The sequence below is a fragment of the Choristoneura fumiferana genome, chromosome 4, assembly GCF_025370935.1.
Source record: "Choristoneura fumiferana chromosome 4, NRCan_CFum_1, whole genome shotgun sequence".
In the NCBI taxonomy this organism is placed as follows: domain Eukaryota; kingdom Metazoa; phylum Arthropoda; class Insecta; order Lepidoptera; family Tortricidae; genus Choristoneura; species Choristoneura fumiferana.
In genome coordinates, this window is record NC_133475.1 from 10672607 (window position 1) to 10689517 (window position 16911).

At 36.7% G+C, this 16911-nt stretch overlaps 1 protein-coding gene across 1 annotated transcript in view; it reads right to left on the reverse strand.

Annotated features, from left to right (window-relative positions):
* The window catches only part of foxo (forkhead box, sub-group O), a 129612-nt gene that overhangs the window by 15274 nt on the left and 97427 nt on the right, over positions 1 to 16911 (reverse strand). The window contains exons 3-8 of the mRNA XM_074086917.1: positions 9080 to 9262; positions 8166 to 8266; positions 6977 to 7216; positions 5743 to 5951; positions 5052 to 5239; positions 3902 to 4475 (exon numbers count right to left, since the gene is read on the reverse strand). Coding sequence (XP_073943018.1) covers positions 4293 to 4475; positions 5052 to 5239; positions 5743 to 5951; positions 6977 to 7216; positions 8166 to 8266; positions 9080 to 9262 — 1104 coding nt within the window. The 3' untranslated portion in view covers positions 3902 to 4292. The remainder of the gene's footprint in view (positions 1 to 3901; positions 4476 to 5051; positions 5240 to 5742; positions 5952 to 6976; positions 7217 to 8165; positions 8267 to 9079; positions 9263 to 16911) is intronic.

A 16911-nucleotide genomic window follows, 5' to 3' on the forward strand; every position in this document is an offset into this window, starting at 1 on the left:
CATTGAATACATATTTCATTATCGACACGTGAACATGGAAATTTATTCAAATCGCAGCCACATTTTTCCGGGAAGCGTTCAAGTGTCATGGAAACGCAATTTCCTTTGAGATAAAAACCCAAGGACCCTGCAAGGAACATCCAAGGCACGTAATACTTAAGTAAAATATTGTATAAAATTGACAGCAATAACCATGTCGGGGCTCATTTAAATAACTGATCAAACTGTGGGCAAGTCTTCAAACAATAAAGAGGCGACTTATTGGTTATGCCGCGCTCATCCGACCGACTTATATTGAAGGCAAAAATTGAGCAACTTTTAAAATTGACAGCGTTACACTAACTTTATAAAATTAGATTTTGTTTAGCGTATTTTTAATAAGGCCCTCTTCTGTGCAGTTGCTTTAATGACTTCCAACGGGATTTAGAATGAATTCCAAATATCGGATATCACGCAAAAATTGATTTCCTGAAGTTTTTAATTTACTTTATCAGTTTTTTTTTTAATTTAATGCGTAACGTTTGCAATAACACCGCAGCTCTTGATTATTTTAAATGCAGGTTATATTTGAATAAAAAAAAGTTGACAGCGTAATGTAATAAAATAAATCAAAGAACTCCTCGAAACAAATTTAATATATATAAAAGTTTGTCTCCAAGTAACAAGCACTAAAATTTGCGGCCTCTTTAATTCGGACTGAAAAGAACTCATAATTTAATAGGTAAACGTTCTTCAACTTAGACAAAAAAATCTCTTAACACCGCTATAAAAATTCAGTAATAAATGTTTAATTCATCACTCATCAGAGAGGCCATGCGGCAAATATTTAAAATACTCATTCGCTGTCCCCTCGCGGAATGAAAAAGAGCAAAAGCGCTTTTTATTAAGAAAGAATAAGGGCGGGGAGGGAATAATGAATAAATTCCGCGTAAGGAGGGCGTTAACGCAATTGAAAACTTTTAACAAGTGCCGAGAAATCGTGTGTTAAGGTGCGACCGGTAATTACGTGGCACGAATGACGGAATACAGGATAACTTTGAAATTTAAACAACCCTCCCTGAGGGGCGCTTTATAAAAATCAAGCACTAATAGAATCTGGCGTGGACTGAGACCCGGCATTCGAATGCTCTTTGATTTTTTACGTGGGGTGTGTGGGGCTTTTGAAACTCATTTTTCATTAGAATTTTTTAAATAAAGAATGCATAGCATAAATTATCAAATAATTTTTGAAACAAAAAATCAATTTAAATAACAGTTTCAGTTTAAATCTATGCTGTTTAAAATGCCTTGTTATTTTATAATAACTTTGGATATTCAGCATTTCCTAAACGTGTCTGAGCGAAACAAAAAGCGTAATTGCCTGTTAATGAACGGCTAAATCACGTTTCACTACAAAAAAGAACAAGCGATTCATTCTTCCCCATTAACTTTCGGGCACAAGTGTCTAGAATTTTTAAATTAATAAGAAAATAGCACCGCAACCTCTCCGCCTGCTGAAGACATTCTTTTAACCCTAAAAAACAAGTCATTACCGAGCGGGTGTAATCTAGCGTCATGTTCTGGCATTTTTTCGTGAGATTCCATTATTTGTCGATCGGTCTCGAACCGCCCCAAGTTAAAAATGAATGAATGAATGAACGAGTGAATAAGAATGATATGATTAATTACCGGGAGCCCTCATTAGCGCGCAAATAGGACCGTTCATTGGTGAAATTGAATCACGGACTCGTGGACCGCGTTCAATCACAATCTAATTATAAATATTGTGAATTCACAAGAATGAACGGAATTTCATTGTGTAGGTGTTTTCTGCACTAATTTTCTTTTTGCCCAGATGTATTATAAAGTTAATGATTATATCATAGACAGGGATATTTGGAAATAATTCCAATCCGCATTAGCGATCCCTTCAAATAGCGAACCTACTGTGTTAAAAATTAAGTTGTGATGTATACATATCACTTAATAATATTGTAAATGTTTAAAAAAATATACCTCGTTGAGTTTTTTGCCGGATTCTTCTCAACAGAGGTTTTTCCGAACGGGTGGTAGATTTTTTTGACATTGATAAGTGCTTGTTGTTATAGCCTAAATTGAATAAAGATATTTTGACTTTGACTTTAATGTAAAAATGGGATAAGGTGAAGTAATATTATTTATATTTTTAATATTCATTATGAATGTAAAATTATTTATACCTAATAATATTAATAAATATTAACTTTGATTTCAGACTATTTCCGTGCTCCAAAATTTACCAAATATTTTTTTAACGTAATAGGTAGGTTACCTACTTATTTTAATTTTATAATAATTTAAATATTCTTTTTGACGTTGTGTTGTTTGATATTCAATATTTAGTATGAATTAACAATCTACTTATTAAGGTTTTTGTAAATAAAACGGCACTCATGACGCGGAATATACCGATTTTTATTCAAATATATAGTTAAATACCGACAGATTAGTTCATTCGCGCCAAAAGAAACATCCTTTTTTAACCTTCCATAAAAAACCTAGAAACGAGCCACGAAATTATTCACAAGACAATATCACACGCTAGTAACACTGCTGATGCCTTGCGTACAATTTTTTCTTACTATATCTTTTCATAAATAAAGCACATATCACGTCTCATAATCCGCGTACAAAGACACGCGAATGTGAGTGACGTACTTATCTTTTGTAATACCTAAAGTCGTAAAGCCGAATGAGGAGATCTTGCCATCAGATTTTAAGGTCCTGCCAATTCTGGCACCGACGTTCTCGGCTCATTGGCTTCAAAAGAATTCCTGAAAATAAAATATTCGTCGACGCGCGAAGATTTTCGGTTTTACGCGTTTCCTTTATCTCCGTCGAGACCCTTATCTGTCAGATATGGCATGCAAAGTGCTCCAGGGGAATAATTTTTTAAACAATTTAGCAGTAAAATTTTTAGCTCTTCAAATTGATCGTATTTGGGTTGCTTTACATCTTACGATAAGCCCGTGAATGGTTGGGCACGAAACTAAAATAATAAGTAAACTGGCGCGTGTAGTCCCTAAATAGCTGAACGAGGTCGAGCTATTACTATGTTTTCACGAAACAATAGCACTAGGGAGGGCTTACACCGAATACGCTGACGCAATACCTATCTTATAATGACGTCGGGACGTGAAAAACAAACATATCATGTACCTACCTAATACTAGTGAATAAACAACATACTTACAGTAGATTTTATTAGAATAGAAAACTACCACTAGACTCAGACAATTAATGCAACATACTGGATTGCATTAGGTATATTGTATTAATTGATTGGTTGTTTTTTTTTTAAATAAGATTTTCTTTTAGAATACTAATTGTAATTTACCTATGTTGGACAAATAGAAATTATTTCAATTTGAATTTAGTTGTTCTAGTTCAGATGTTTTTGTTTGCAAAATATTAAAATTCATTTTTCAAACCTGATTCTGCATTTAATTACGTACCTAAAGGTTTAATTACATATTTTAGATTTCCTTCATTCAGTTGTATGCTTGCCTTGTTAATATATAAGCGTGGCTTATTAATAAATAATAATATTCCATAGCAAAAGATGACACTTAGTTTAAGGAAGGAAGCAAGGTCGCGCTGTGCGCCAACCATGCAACTGCAAAAGTAGCCGGGAGCGATACCGACCGGACCAACTTATTGGACACTCAACTGGGAAACTTCGCTAGATTATCGCTGATATTCCAAAGATTTATTGCCACCAGTATTGTTAAACACTCGCTAATATTTTGCTGTTTCCAATTCTTTGTTCTTATTTTTAACTGAGATGAAAGGCTACATCGAAAAGTTACAGGACTTTTGTAACAATGATCGCGGAAAAGTTTTGAAGGTAAAATCTTTAAATTGAATTAAACTTTATATTTACCTCTGATTTGCGTCGGTATCCGCAACACAGGACCGAACCTACGCCCCTCCTGGTCCAAAAAACTACCCGGATTATAATACCCTATCTATATCACAAGCTTCCACCTAGCTTATCACTAAAGCCTACTAGGTACCTCTAATACAATTGACACTTCAACAACGAGCGGTAACGAACCACTTAGAACACTAAACAATAAAAATCTATCATTAGTTAACATGACAATAGAACAAAAATCTTGACTATAGGTAGGTACTTATAATGCCGAAGTAACAAAAAAAGTTGAACTTAAATAAAATTCGCGTCAATTCTTATTTACAATAGGAAATTAACGTTTTGGGCGATAACAACCTCTGGTAAGTAGGTAACTAGTCCGTGTGTTGCGGGGTAGGTTTCAGTGGACCCAGGAGGGGGTGGCTGAGTAGGGGGTGCGGGGGGCACCGCCCCCCGAGAGGGTGGTCGGGACGGGCGGCGCGGGCGCAGCGAACTGGCTCTCTGCTTCGGCAGCCATCGCACTGTGCTGCTGCGCGAAGTTGAAGTCCAACGACCCGTCCATACTAAGCTCGTGTTTTATAACCTAATTAGAAAAAAAATACAGTGAGAGCTATATGAGAAATTTGTAAAATTGTGAAATAATGTCTTTTAAATAGAAGGGGAGTACAACATCGAAAATACAAACTGAAATTAGATGCACAGAAGAACCAGAAAAATAAGACCAGCGCTGGGAATCGAACCCAGGTCCTCGGCATTCCGTGCAAATAAAAAAAACAACAAAAAATTACAAAAACACAAAAAGTTATAAAAGTAACAAAAATTTGGAATTGACATAAAAAATACAAAAAAAGATTCCAAAAAACCAATCTTAATTGGGGAGTACAACGTAAAATAATTTTCTTAGTGACAGTTATACTGTTACTTATTCTGTGGCAACAGTTACATCTTTGACGTAAAATTATTTTATGCCGTAACAATCGGAATTCCATTTATGAGCCTCTTCAAAATTCACAGAAATTATGGAAAGTTTAGCCTGTATATAAATATTATAAAGTATAGGATCGATTAGAGCACGCTTTTCTTACTGACCCGATAACTACGACCCGATAAGATAAAGACAACCAAGACGTGTAAGACGGCGTGTGGCCAACATTCTTACCTCGTCTACGTTGCAATCAAACCCGTGCTCAAGGGTTTCAATATTGAGGTCCTCAACGAGCCCAGTGTTGAGTGCGCCCATGATTTGTCCCATCACTGTGGTGGGGCCCATGGCCCCTGTCTGCACCATCATCCCGCCGTTCATGAGCGCCACGTCTGATGTGGTCACCATCTGCGTCTGGCTGTTTTCTGGGAAAGCAGATATGAACAGATAACTTGTGGCCAAAAGGAAATTCAAATAGCGGTTTCAAAAAATGTGAGCTATGATTTGTCATTTTAGTTCGTAGTAACTATTACACAATGCGTTTAAACTAAACTTTTATCTGTTCACTTTCCGTGAAAAAATTAGATACCTATGTCAAATTTCCTATTTTTGATGCAATGTTATGCTAAGAAAATGGTCTGAGGAATCTAAGTAATAAAACGACGGCATTAAACTAAAGCATTTAAAAATATAATAAACCGATTTCTTCGCGAAAATTCATCAGAAAATTATAAGATCCCATGTTGATAAAATTTAAAGATTGATTCACGCTACACCCTGCCGGAGTCAGTGAAAGAAAACATTTACGAGTTTATTTTGTGCGAAGTAATAGTTGATAGAGCCGAAGCTGTAGGTACGTCGATATGTCGGTAGGTAGGTATGTATTTTTTCTTGATTCCAATTTTCGTTTTAATAAAATATAGTTAACCTGTCTGCATAATGTCAGCTGGATCAGCGGACGGCGGCGGTCTGACGTAGTGGTCCAACGCATGCTGGTGCGGGTGCGTCGGGTGCGCCGGGTGCGCCGGGTGCGTGAACAGCGACGCACAGCTGCAGCCCCCGTGGAGGTGCTGCGGGCACGTGCCGTACGAGCCGTAGCGATAGCCCCCCGACGACGAAGACGTCGTGGGGACGTACCTGGATGTTGGATGTACGTATGACAATTTGTTCGCGACGTGTCGGGTAAATTAGGCGGGCTCTGGCGATCTCAAGGCCGGTTTTTTTTTTCGCTCAGAGACTGTATAGCCATGCAGCGAGAGATAGGCGAAATTCAGGATTTCAATATATTGTAACTGTTATAGTGATAACTCATAACTACTTATATTAAAATCTATTGTTAATCAAATAGAAGATTTTTAACTCGCGAGAGTTTCCTAAGAAAAAAACCTTGTGCACCTTGTTTACACACTAGCTGTTGCTGTTGCTCGCAACTTCGTCCGCGTACGGTGGGACCTTAACACGTTTTCAGGATAAAATATATTGTCTATGTTACTCGCTGATAATTTATGGCATTCTATTAGAGAGAGAAAAAAAAATTGGTTGTATAATGTAATGAGTTAGGGCCACTTGGTGGAAAAATTTAATCTCGATTTGGTGATAAGCTCGGCTTAATGATGTCAAAATATTGAAAACTGTCAAGCTTATACCAGGTTAACTACTAAATCTACATTTATTCATTTTCAGCATGAGATCATCAGGGCGCTATTTTATATAACTCGGATTCTTATCCTCGTATTGAAGCTACAGTTACCTAATAAGTTACATTATACAAATTGGGAACTGTCTTGTGAAAAAACAGGGATAATTATCATAAAGTTCTTAAATAGATAGGTACCTAAGTATACGCTAATATCTGTTAGGCAGATGTTTAATTAAGGCCAAACAAACTAAGATCTACTTGGAATTATGGCGAAACTAGCGTTAAGCTCCAATAACCACACAACAACAAGAACAGATTTTTAAACTCGCTTATAACAGGCAAGCAACATCAATATAATAAAGTCGGCAAATAAAAATAAAATCTGTTCTCGCTCAAGCGTACCTACTGCTCAAACTAAAGACATCACAGTCACGGAACGGTCGGGTTATATTTTACTTTAATTTTGGGCGACACTCGACTGTTTTAGAGTGTTTTGTCTTTAGAATTTAGCGTTAAGGCTTACGTGTTTAGGAATGGATCGGCTCCCTGGAGTTTCATCGAGTCTGCGAGGGACCCGGCTAATTGTTCAGCTTGTGCGAAGTCCTGGGAGAAATCGCTGGTCGACGCGAAGTCCCCCGCTGGGGTGTAGTCGCCCCAGTCGGGCTCCGAGGGTATCAGGGACGGGATTGGAGACAGCCGACCGCACGACGACGCGTTGGACGACGCCCTCTGCCGGAAGTCCGGCGACAACTGGAAATTGTTGCTATACGCGCAAGCAAAAAAAGCGTCAACAAAATGATAAGTATAAGACAACACCTTGAATAATCCCACCAAAGAACCACCAACACATGGCGACATTATCCAAAGCTAGCAAATAATCAAAATGTTCAGCAGAAACAAATCTTAAAGCTAGGTCAACTATCTCTAAAGACGATCTAGTAGAAGGAAAAGCATGCAAATCTAATGCCTAAATCGAGACCCTCTAACATATAAATAAAAATCGTAATGCTAAATGAAGCGATCATCGTAAAGGATTCAATGGTCAGCGCAGAAATATGATTATTGCTATCGCTGATGACAATATAACGCCGTAAGAAATGTGCTATGGGCCAGTTGCCGCGCACAGTGGAACAAAGATCGTCAAAAATAACTGTAGATTATTCCAGCTATCCGATATTCGGCAATAAAAAGGTTAAATATTGGCAAAATGACGAGATCCAACGTCCACATAACTCATCATCTAATGGTTGTGAATGATTTAAAACCTTTTATCATAAAGTAGCAGAGTTGCTATAACTCAGTTTTATTGGCTTGGTCAACGCAGCTTTATGCCGATGGTTTTACTATAAAGTGTATGTTTCATGCGTGCCTCACTTTGTATTATAGTAATAAAATTTCAATATTTTGAACCGAATGCCGATCAATAAAATATGGCGCTGTATAGAGATTTTGGCAGAGGTTGCTGCAACAATGGCCGTATAGGTAAATTGTTATACGTTTCTGTCAAATTAGTATCACAACTATGGTATTAAAGTGCCGGTACCCTTTTATTGGCGCTGCGCCACGACTGTTCCCGTCATATCTATGAGTGTTAACTGACTTTTAACATATTCCAACTTAGTCTAATAGTTGCTACCTGCATTTCTATAGCAAGCCTGCTGCTAATTTACTTTTAATAGAAAATAAACATGTATTTATTGAATCTTACGTACCTGTGCATGGGCGATTCTGGGAATATGTCGAGACTTTCTGACACCGAACTACTGGGACTCGGAGTAGCATCTGCTGTTGCGCCGTTTTTTGATGTCTCAGCCTGAAAACGCACGTTTTAATTATTACATTAAATAATGATGAATTATGACGTAGTGGTTACCAATGCAATTTTATTAAATATTTGTATGCAGCTATGTATGAGCTTTCTGGACAGAATTATAATTATGATTATATAATACACAGTGATTTTTTTCCAGCGTTCACTGAAAAACTTTACTTATGTAACGTTACGAAAGATTATAACTCCAAATTATTAAATTTCATAACGTCAATAATTATGTATCATGTAAAAAAAACATGTTAATCTGTCATCTCCCAGGATAACAGGATCAAAGGAATTTGGGCACAAATTTGTGCCCCTGGGAGAGGACAGGTTAAAAATAATTAATAAGCAAAGGTAAAATTCCTTAATTTTAACTTAGGTAAATAAGATTTCGACAGAGAAGTGATAATTTTAAGTTAAACGCTTTCTGATTTTTGGGTGTTAAATTTTTTTGGGCTTTTGCATAGATAATGAATATGGTCACCGTAATTATTTTCACTTTTAGGTGTATGTATGCTTTGTTCTTCAAACTAGATGATCACATTTTAAATCAAATGACATTTCCTTAATACAGTGTGAAGAAAAGGGGCAAAAACGCACTGAGCAGTACTGAGCACTGGTCCCAGACCTGACCTTGTCCGCTTGTACGCAGAAGGTCACTGGGTGCTATTTAGCCAGAATTAAAACTGACCGACCATTGGCCACTATCTTGCATGATTGATAGAGAATGTATATGGCTCGGCAATAACTGGTTCGGTAACATAACAGCCTATGCTCTCTGACCTTCAATAGCCCTGAATTGTTACCTACCTTCTTCTTTACCCTTCCTCTTCTCTTCTCAAACTTGGAGGTTTCCATGGAGGCGGCGCGTCTCCTCACCGACTTGCCGGGCTTCGCGTCCGGGTTGATCATCCACCAGGACGACTTGCCCGTCCCCTCATTCTGCACCCGCATGAACCGGTTATGCAGCGACAGGTTATGCCGGATCGAGTTCTGCAACCAACAAGCACGAAATGATGCTGTGCTGATCTTTCAACGACATTTACATTCTAGTCGTGCATTCAAGGCGAACCATTAAAACGTGGCTGATAAATTCCTTCTACGCATATCAATGCGAACGCAGTTGCTATGTTGCAAAGTAGCCCAGGTTTGCGTTGTTAAATAGCTCGCCTGAGGTAAAGGATGCTAAAAATAGCCCGCCATAAAGCGCGCGGAGCGGCAGGTCGCGAACATATCCGGGCAGACCACTTCGCTGACCACAAAAATTCTATTTTAATTCCCGCTACCATTAAAACTTACTGCAATAACGTGTCCTATCTCACACCGGCAATAAAATCTCACAACTTTTTCCCGTCGAAGGAATAAAAGCGACCGCAGCAACGAATGAAGTTTAGCAATAAAGGAGTCCATAAATAATTTTCTGCGTGCCCTGTGAGAACTGCCACTTACTGGTATCGCTCTTTTCATGTAAATATGTGAAGTTTCTCTTCTAAATCATAAAACCCGTGAAAAAAATTCAATTGGATCTATATTGGCGCGTCGCGTCGCGTGCTCTAGAAACGTTGTTCACGCGTTATTTAACAGTGACTATATACATATATACTCGTACTTGATGCATATATTGTCAATACCACTACAGCTTATGTAAATCATTTTGGTTTTTCTCGCAGCGTGCCATGGAAATGTTTAGTTTGAAGAGCGTTATGCAAAAACATTATATACGCGGGGATCCGACTATTCATTTCTACCGCAGTATAGGACCGCAAATAGTTTAATATCTGTAAGGGTGTATACTCGTATATAAAGATTTTGGCTTTTACTCACGTAAATTAATTTGACTAAATTTTATGTAATTTTACTATTAAATGAACTTGTCTTATACACGTGTCGTAATAGATTATGTTATGCGGTGTATTCATCTAGGTTTTTTTTTCACACCAACCGATTGAACGGAATTACAAACTATGTTACATGAATTTTGTGGTTAATTTCTTGCCGTAACCGTAAATTCTAAGAAAGATGGCGCTAATAATAAAGTATAATCTCAAATTTTAGCGTCAAGAAACGTTCGGTTGTTGTCATGTCATCAATCGATTCAAACGTCGATGATATTACTACGTGCGTAGTATCTATTGAATACAGCAAGTCGCGACTAAACCAACTAGACAGCGATCTACTGATAATGTGTAAAACAATTGGACGTGGATATAAATCTAGCAAAATGTGGACAAGTCCAGCGATTTATCAAGTGTGAAAACACACGCAACAAATGACCTGTCGACGGGTTGATGGATCTGTCGCCAGGAGGCCCTACCATGAGCGGCGTCGTAACGTTACCAACGCGATATGTTTCAGTCTACAAGTCATGCCGCCATGTCAGGTTGTCGGGGTGACTTTTGACACTTAAGCGTGATCTCATGATAAATTTTGTACTCGAAGTAATTTTTTACGAAGTTATTATTGTTTTGAATGAGTGATATTTTCATGTGCGTTCATAGAACTTTATTATTTAGTGCCAAATGTCAAAATAAAAACACCTACTCTTATACAGCTGTACGATGGATAGATAATGAAGCTAATTTAGAGAGTACGCTAAGTAGGTGAAGTCCAAAAAGTTGTACACCAAAACGTAGGTAGTTAGGATTACTATTAACTTTTTTAAGTATGACACGAAAATTCATCATACATGTGTGAATAATTTTCGTGTCACAATGGAAAAAAATAACTAGGTACCTGCGTTAAGGTGTGCAACTTTTTGGTCTTCACCCAAATACGATTTTTTCCGATAAAACGATGGAAAACTATATCACAACATCTGTAAGTCTACATCGAAATTAGAATTCAAATGTCAAAATGCATATTTATGCATACTTAGCTCGAGATTAGCCACAGCGTGTAAAATTAAAGAGGACCTATTAATTAACAAAAATAAGTTTAACAACAAAATAATAAATTTCGTACAAGTTTCGTTGTGCGGTTTTTGCTTTTATCGGGTCTGGCGCTGGATTAATAAAGTTGAATTATTATTATTGCGGTTAATAGATTATGAAGAATCATGGTAGTGTTCCAGGAAAAATTGCTATCGGCCCACATACAACTACAAATTTTTGTGTAACTAAAGTAATTGGTTGATTCGCTGCGTTGGTTTTTTTAGTACGTACTTTTGGTACTTCATCACTTTACCTACTGTGTTAAAAATAAAGTTGTGTTAAATACTTGTGATGTATAGATATCTTTTATTAATATTGTTAATCTGTTTAAAAAATATATACTTACCTCGTTGAGTTTCTTGCCGGATTATTCTCAACAGAGGGTTTTCCGAACCGGTGGTAGATTTTTTTAGACATTCATAATAGCTTGTTATAAGCCTAAATTGAATAAAGATATTTTGAAATTACGTCATACAAGATTGATAAATGTTTTAATGAAATAAAATACCAAAACTGATAGCAGCTATTGCTTGACCTATACCTACATCCTACATAAAGTTGAAAATGAGCACGCTGTTGTTCGAGTAACAATTCAATTCTCAGTTAACTACACAGTGAACAGAGCGCTTTAGATATGGCATCTATGAGAACTACTCGTATGGAAAGGAATTTGACTCGGGCGAAATCCCGAAATTAAGATGAACGTAGTTACAATTTATCCTTACAATATTGCTGACTCGCAACTTAAGTTAATCGATTTTTCTGCCTCCGCGGCATCACGTACGTAATACGTAGCCTTGTAATACCTACCTGTTTTCCTTTTTTTTCGGGGACGGTATACATTATGGGTTACGCGGCCGTATTTCTCTACGCTCCGGTGGAGATTGAACGGGAACCGAATGCGGTGTTTTATAAGGAGGAATCAAGGAATCATGAATTTCATGACATAGCTGAGACGACGTGCCGGAGATAACAATATTAGGCGCGCTTTTGTCAACGAGCCAAGGTCAATTGAGATTTTTCGGGATAACTTCGGATCTATTTGTGATGAGATTTGAGTAACTTTTAAGGTCCATAGAAAATAGGCAACGCATTAAAGTATGTCTTAAAAAACTAAAGCTCGAATGAAACAATAGCTCTCAAAATCCTGAGCAGTTTGTGGTTAAATAAAATAAATTAAAATTTGATATTTTAAATTGACATGAAAAAAAAACTTTAGTTTATTCATTAGTGTACTCTAGTTTTGCATTTAAATTATTATCCGGTTTAAGGTCTTTTTAATTGTATTTTTTATTTAACGTTCATCAGTATTTTAAAAAAAAACTACCTGCATTAATACTTGCAAAATCGAGTCAGCATTCTGGTGCATTTCACTGTCTACAAACAACGTGGTTATTCGTTTCATCTCTGAGAAAGCTACTTGTTGTGGATTGAACGAGCGATTTTATTTAATAAACCCACTTCCGAAATCATACTAATGATTTCAAAAGTGTGTCAAAGAAAATACTTAACGAGCGTAAGCGGTCGTCAAACGGGTTCAGGCGTCGTCGTACTCGGAATTTTGTCTACGGCAGGATTTTCGGCGCCAACCGACCCTTATGGGGTGAATTAACCGTCTCCGTCGACTCCCCTTAAATGCCCCGTCGACTTAAATTTTGTCGAATTTCTACAGCTTTTGCACAACGGCGCAAAATGTAGCAGGCCAATATCACGTGGCACACAAACAACACATTCTGGACACATTCTGTGTTTCTTTTTCGTGCTTCGGTGTCCTGAACGTTTATGCCGCATGTATCGTTTACGTGGATGATATTATCCTTTTTTAATAAAATTGGTAAAAACAAAAAGTAAAATGTTTAACGATTTTCAGGAATTACGATAATGTGAAGACAGTTTGTAATCATATTTTATGTTGTTTAAAAAAAGAATAAAAATAAAATTGAATAAAAAGTTAAATTGGTATGGTGGCTTCACACGTACAGACGTTTATATTGTATCTACATTTTTCTATATTTTAAAGCCGCAGTTTCCAACCGCAGCAAGTGGAGGTCTATGGGGGAGGCCTACAATTGACCAATAGTAAATGTCCTACTGCTGATATGATGATGATGGTAAGTGGGCATTTTCGGGTACATCATGTCCCTCTCCCTTTATTTATTTTTTTCACTTTTAGAAAAAATATGTCTTTTCCTACTCAGAATCAAGAGCACAATCGATTCCGAGAGTTTAAATAAATGTCCCCATTTTTTTCATACAATTTTTTATGAGTCGTTTTGTTACGCCCATACTAAGTGTATGAAAAAAACGTAATAAGACTGCCATTTTTTTTGGGGACATTTTTTTAAACTATCGGAATCGATTGTGCTCTTGATTCGGAGTAGGAGAAGCCATATTCTTTCTAAAAGTGAAAAAAATGAATAAAGGAACGTCTGTACACGAAAATGCCCAAGTACCTATAAATTAGATCGATGCGCGAATCCGACTTGCACTTGGCTAGTTTTGTAGGTCTCCGTACTCAAAGGGTGCCAACGGAACCCTATTACTGAGACTCCGCTGTCTGTCCGTCTCTTGAGTCGTAATAGTTAGACACTTTAAATTTTCACAGATTATGTATTACTGTTTTTTTAATTCTACTGGATGGAAAACGAGCAAGTGGGTCTCTTGATGGTAAGAGATCACCACCGCCCATAGACACCTGTAACACCAGGGGATTGCAGATGCGTTACCAACCTACTCTCCACGTCGAAACACAACAGTGCAAGCACTGCTGCTTCACGGCAGGATTAGCGAGTAAGATGGTGGTAGCAATCGCGTGGTCGCTATAACAAGAAATACTAAAAACAGAATAAAATAAATATTTACGGGGGGCTTCCATACATACAGCAAACGAGATTGTTTTGTAATTTTTTGCTTAATATTAATAACGGCAACAGATAGACGCTTGAAATATTCACAGAATCTTTATTTGTATGATCATTTTAAAGTAAATAATTAAATTAAAATAAAATAATTATTTAAGGGGCTCCCATTCAACAAACAAATTTTTTTATGCCGTTTTAACTTTCGTGCGCGAATCCGACTCGCACTTGACCGGTTTTTATTGCATTTGTCGCTAATTGGCCAATGAGTCCCGGAGCTGCTGGCGTGCCTTGTTCCGCTGTCCTAGCGATATCACGTTACGCAATCTTCGAGCGGAATGGATTATGATTTCCGCATTTTATGGCCTTTGGGTGTTTTCAGAAGCAACAATAGCTGTGAATTGACGGGATGACTCCGATATCGCGGGTTCGGTTCCCTACCAACGGCAATCGAGTTCAATCGCTAGATGAGCAGTATCAGTAGCACTTAAAACATTACAACAACATACATTATACAATAAAACATTTATTTAGAAATCTTACAAATAATTAACAGTATTATATTTTCACGTGTACTTATCATGCTTTTTTTTATTAAAACGGGAAAATATAAAGCATGTTTATTATAATAATATTAATTATTTAATTAATTTAGTTCCTACCTTAAGGTTAATTAGCTATGTAAATTCTTACGTAATGTACTTTAAAATTGGCTAATAAAATATTTTTACTTTCATTTTCATTTTTCATAACTTACTAGGTATTTGTTTACAATTTACATGCACTAAAACGAAAATTTCACATTGTTGAAAAAATAATAGTTACTTTAATAGGTAATAAGGGTCTTTGTTTTCTGTAAAGTTTGTTCAACGTATTATGATGTAGTAGGTTAGATTAGTTTAGTTTAATATCAATTCCAATGAATATATTGTTTCAAAAATAAAGTAAACTATTTTATAAATGAAAATTATATGTGAAAATATTAGAAAAAGATACACTATGGAACATGAAATTCGGCGAAATGATGGAGAACCCTTAACTTTTTGGTTGATTAATTTACTAAGTTCTTATTATGAACATCTTAGGAAAGAAAAGTAGGACAAAGATTAATTATGGTTTTTTTTTCGTTTTTTTTTATGTGGCGGACCCGCAGACATTAGCTACTTAGTTGTACTATAAGTTTCATGCCACACCTAAGCGTAGCTGCAGATCGCCTTGGAAAAGTATAAACGCAGCAAATCGGTCACAACGCACTTCTCGAAGGATGCTGAATAATTCAAAACTTGTTCAGGGTGTGCGTCACAACAGTATTAAAAAAAAACTCATTGTTTTGAAACTTATGCGATTTTCACGCAAAGTTATCCAAAGTGGGATTAAACGCGACAATTATTGGTAAAAATTACCACGCCGTTTTTACCACATTACAGTGGCGCTGGTCACAAGTTGCTTTCCTGGGACGGCCGTCGCTGCAGTGTGGTTGAATTATTGTTGTGTTGTATAATAAAGATTCATTGTATTGTATTAAGTTGTCAAAAGGCTAAATAAATTGTGTAGGTAATACATATATAAACCAAAAATAATAAATAAATAAATCAAAACCCGCCTGCAAAAATGAACTGAAAAGATCAAAACAAGACCAAAAATTGCAATTATAAAATCGTCTGAATTATATTGAGGCATGAGATTGAGTGATAGGTAACAAATGTATGCCTCCGCCTGCATTTCATATATCATTGCATTAAATTTTCAAGGACTATCATGGACATGTTCTAAGTTAACCTTTTGTGTTTGGTCTTGTATCGATTTCTTTTATTCAATTCTGGTAGCTTTTGATATTTCTAATTTTTTTGTCTTGTTTCCATCTCTTCAGTTCATTTTTCAAGGCGGGTTTTTGAATTTTTTTAATTATTATTTTTGTTTACGTGTTTTCCGTGAAAGTATTTACTAGTTCCGTAAACAGTTTCCTTTTTAAAGCACGGATTTATGAAATTGTCAACGACTCGATATTCAACTAACGAAATAAATGCGTCCGTTCGGCACGAATTCCTGATAGCTATAGATCGAGGCCTAAATTATAAGCTGGGCGATTATTAGAGCGTTTCAACCGCCACATTTTTTTGATCACATTTTTTACGAATTTGCTGTAGATTTTCATGTCGTTTACGATTATTTTTAAGAGTTCCGTATTTCTACCAGATAACTAAAATCTGTATATCAGAATATTCGGCCATTTTGTAATAAAAAAATGTCCAGAAATATGAGACGGTCCAAACGCTGGAATATCGCCCAGCTATTAGTCCAAACGGGTGCGACGTAGCTGAATATTACAACCCATCATTGTAACTACAACTACAGTGGATAGACCTAGGTTCGACGAATCAAAGTCAAAGTCAAAGTCAAAGTCAAAGTCAAAGTCAAAGTCAAAATATCTTTATTCAATTTAGGCTATAACAAGCACTTATGAATGTCAAAAAAAATCTACCACCGGTTCGGAAAAACCTCTGCTGAGAAGAATCCGGCAAGAAACTCAACGAGGTATATATATTTTTTTTAAACAGATTTACAATATTGCTAAATGATATGTATACATCACAAGTATTTAACACAACTTTATTTTTAACAATAGGTAAATATTGATTGATTGATTGGTGAATTGACTGATGGTGTTTCCACTGTAACAGCGTCGCGGTGACAGTGGAGGAAGTGCTCGGCGACAGTCGGTACAACCGCTTCCAGTTAATTTGTAGTTTGGGGACTGGGTCGTCTGGTCTCGTCGGCGAGTGCTAATTCTTTGTGGCTCTTTTGGAGCCACAATGAAACGAGTAATACACGTTCATAGAGCTACCCCAGGAAA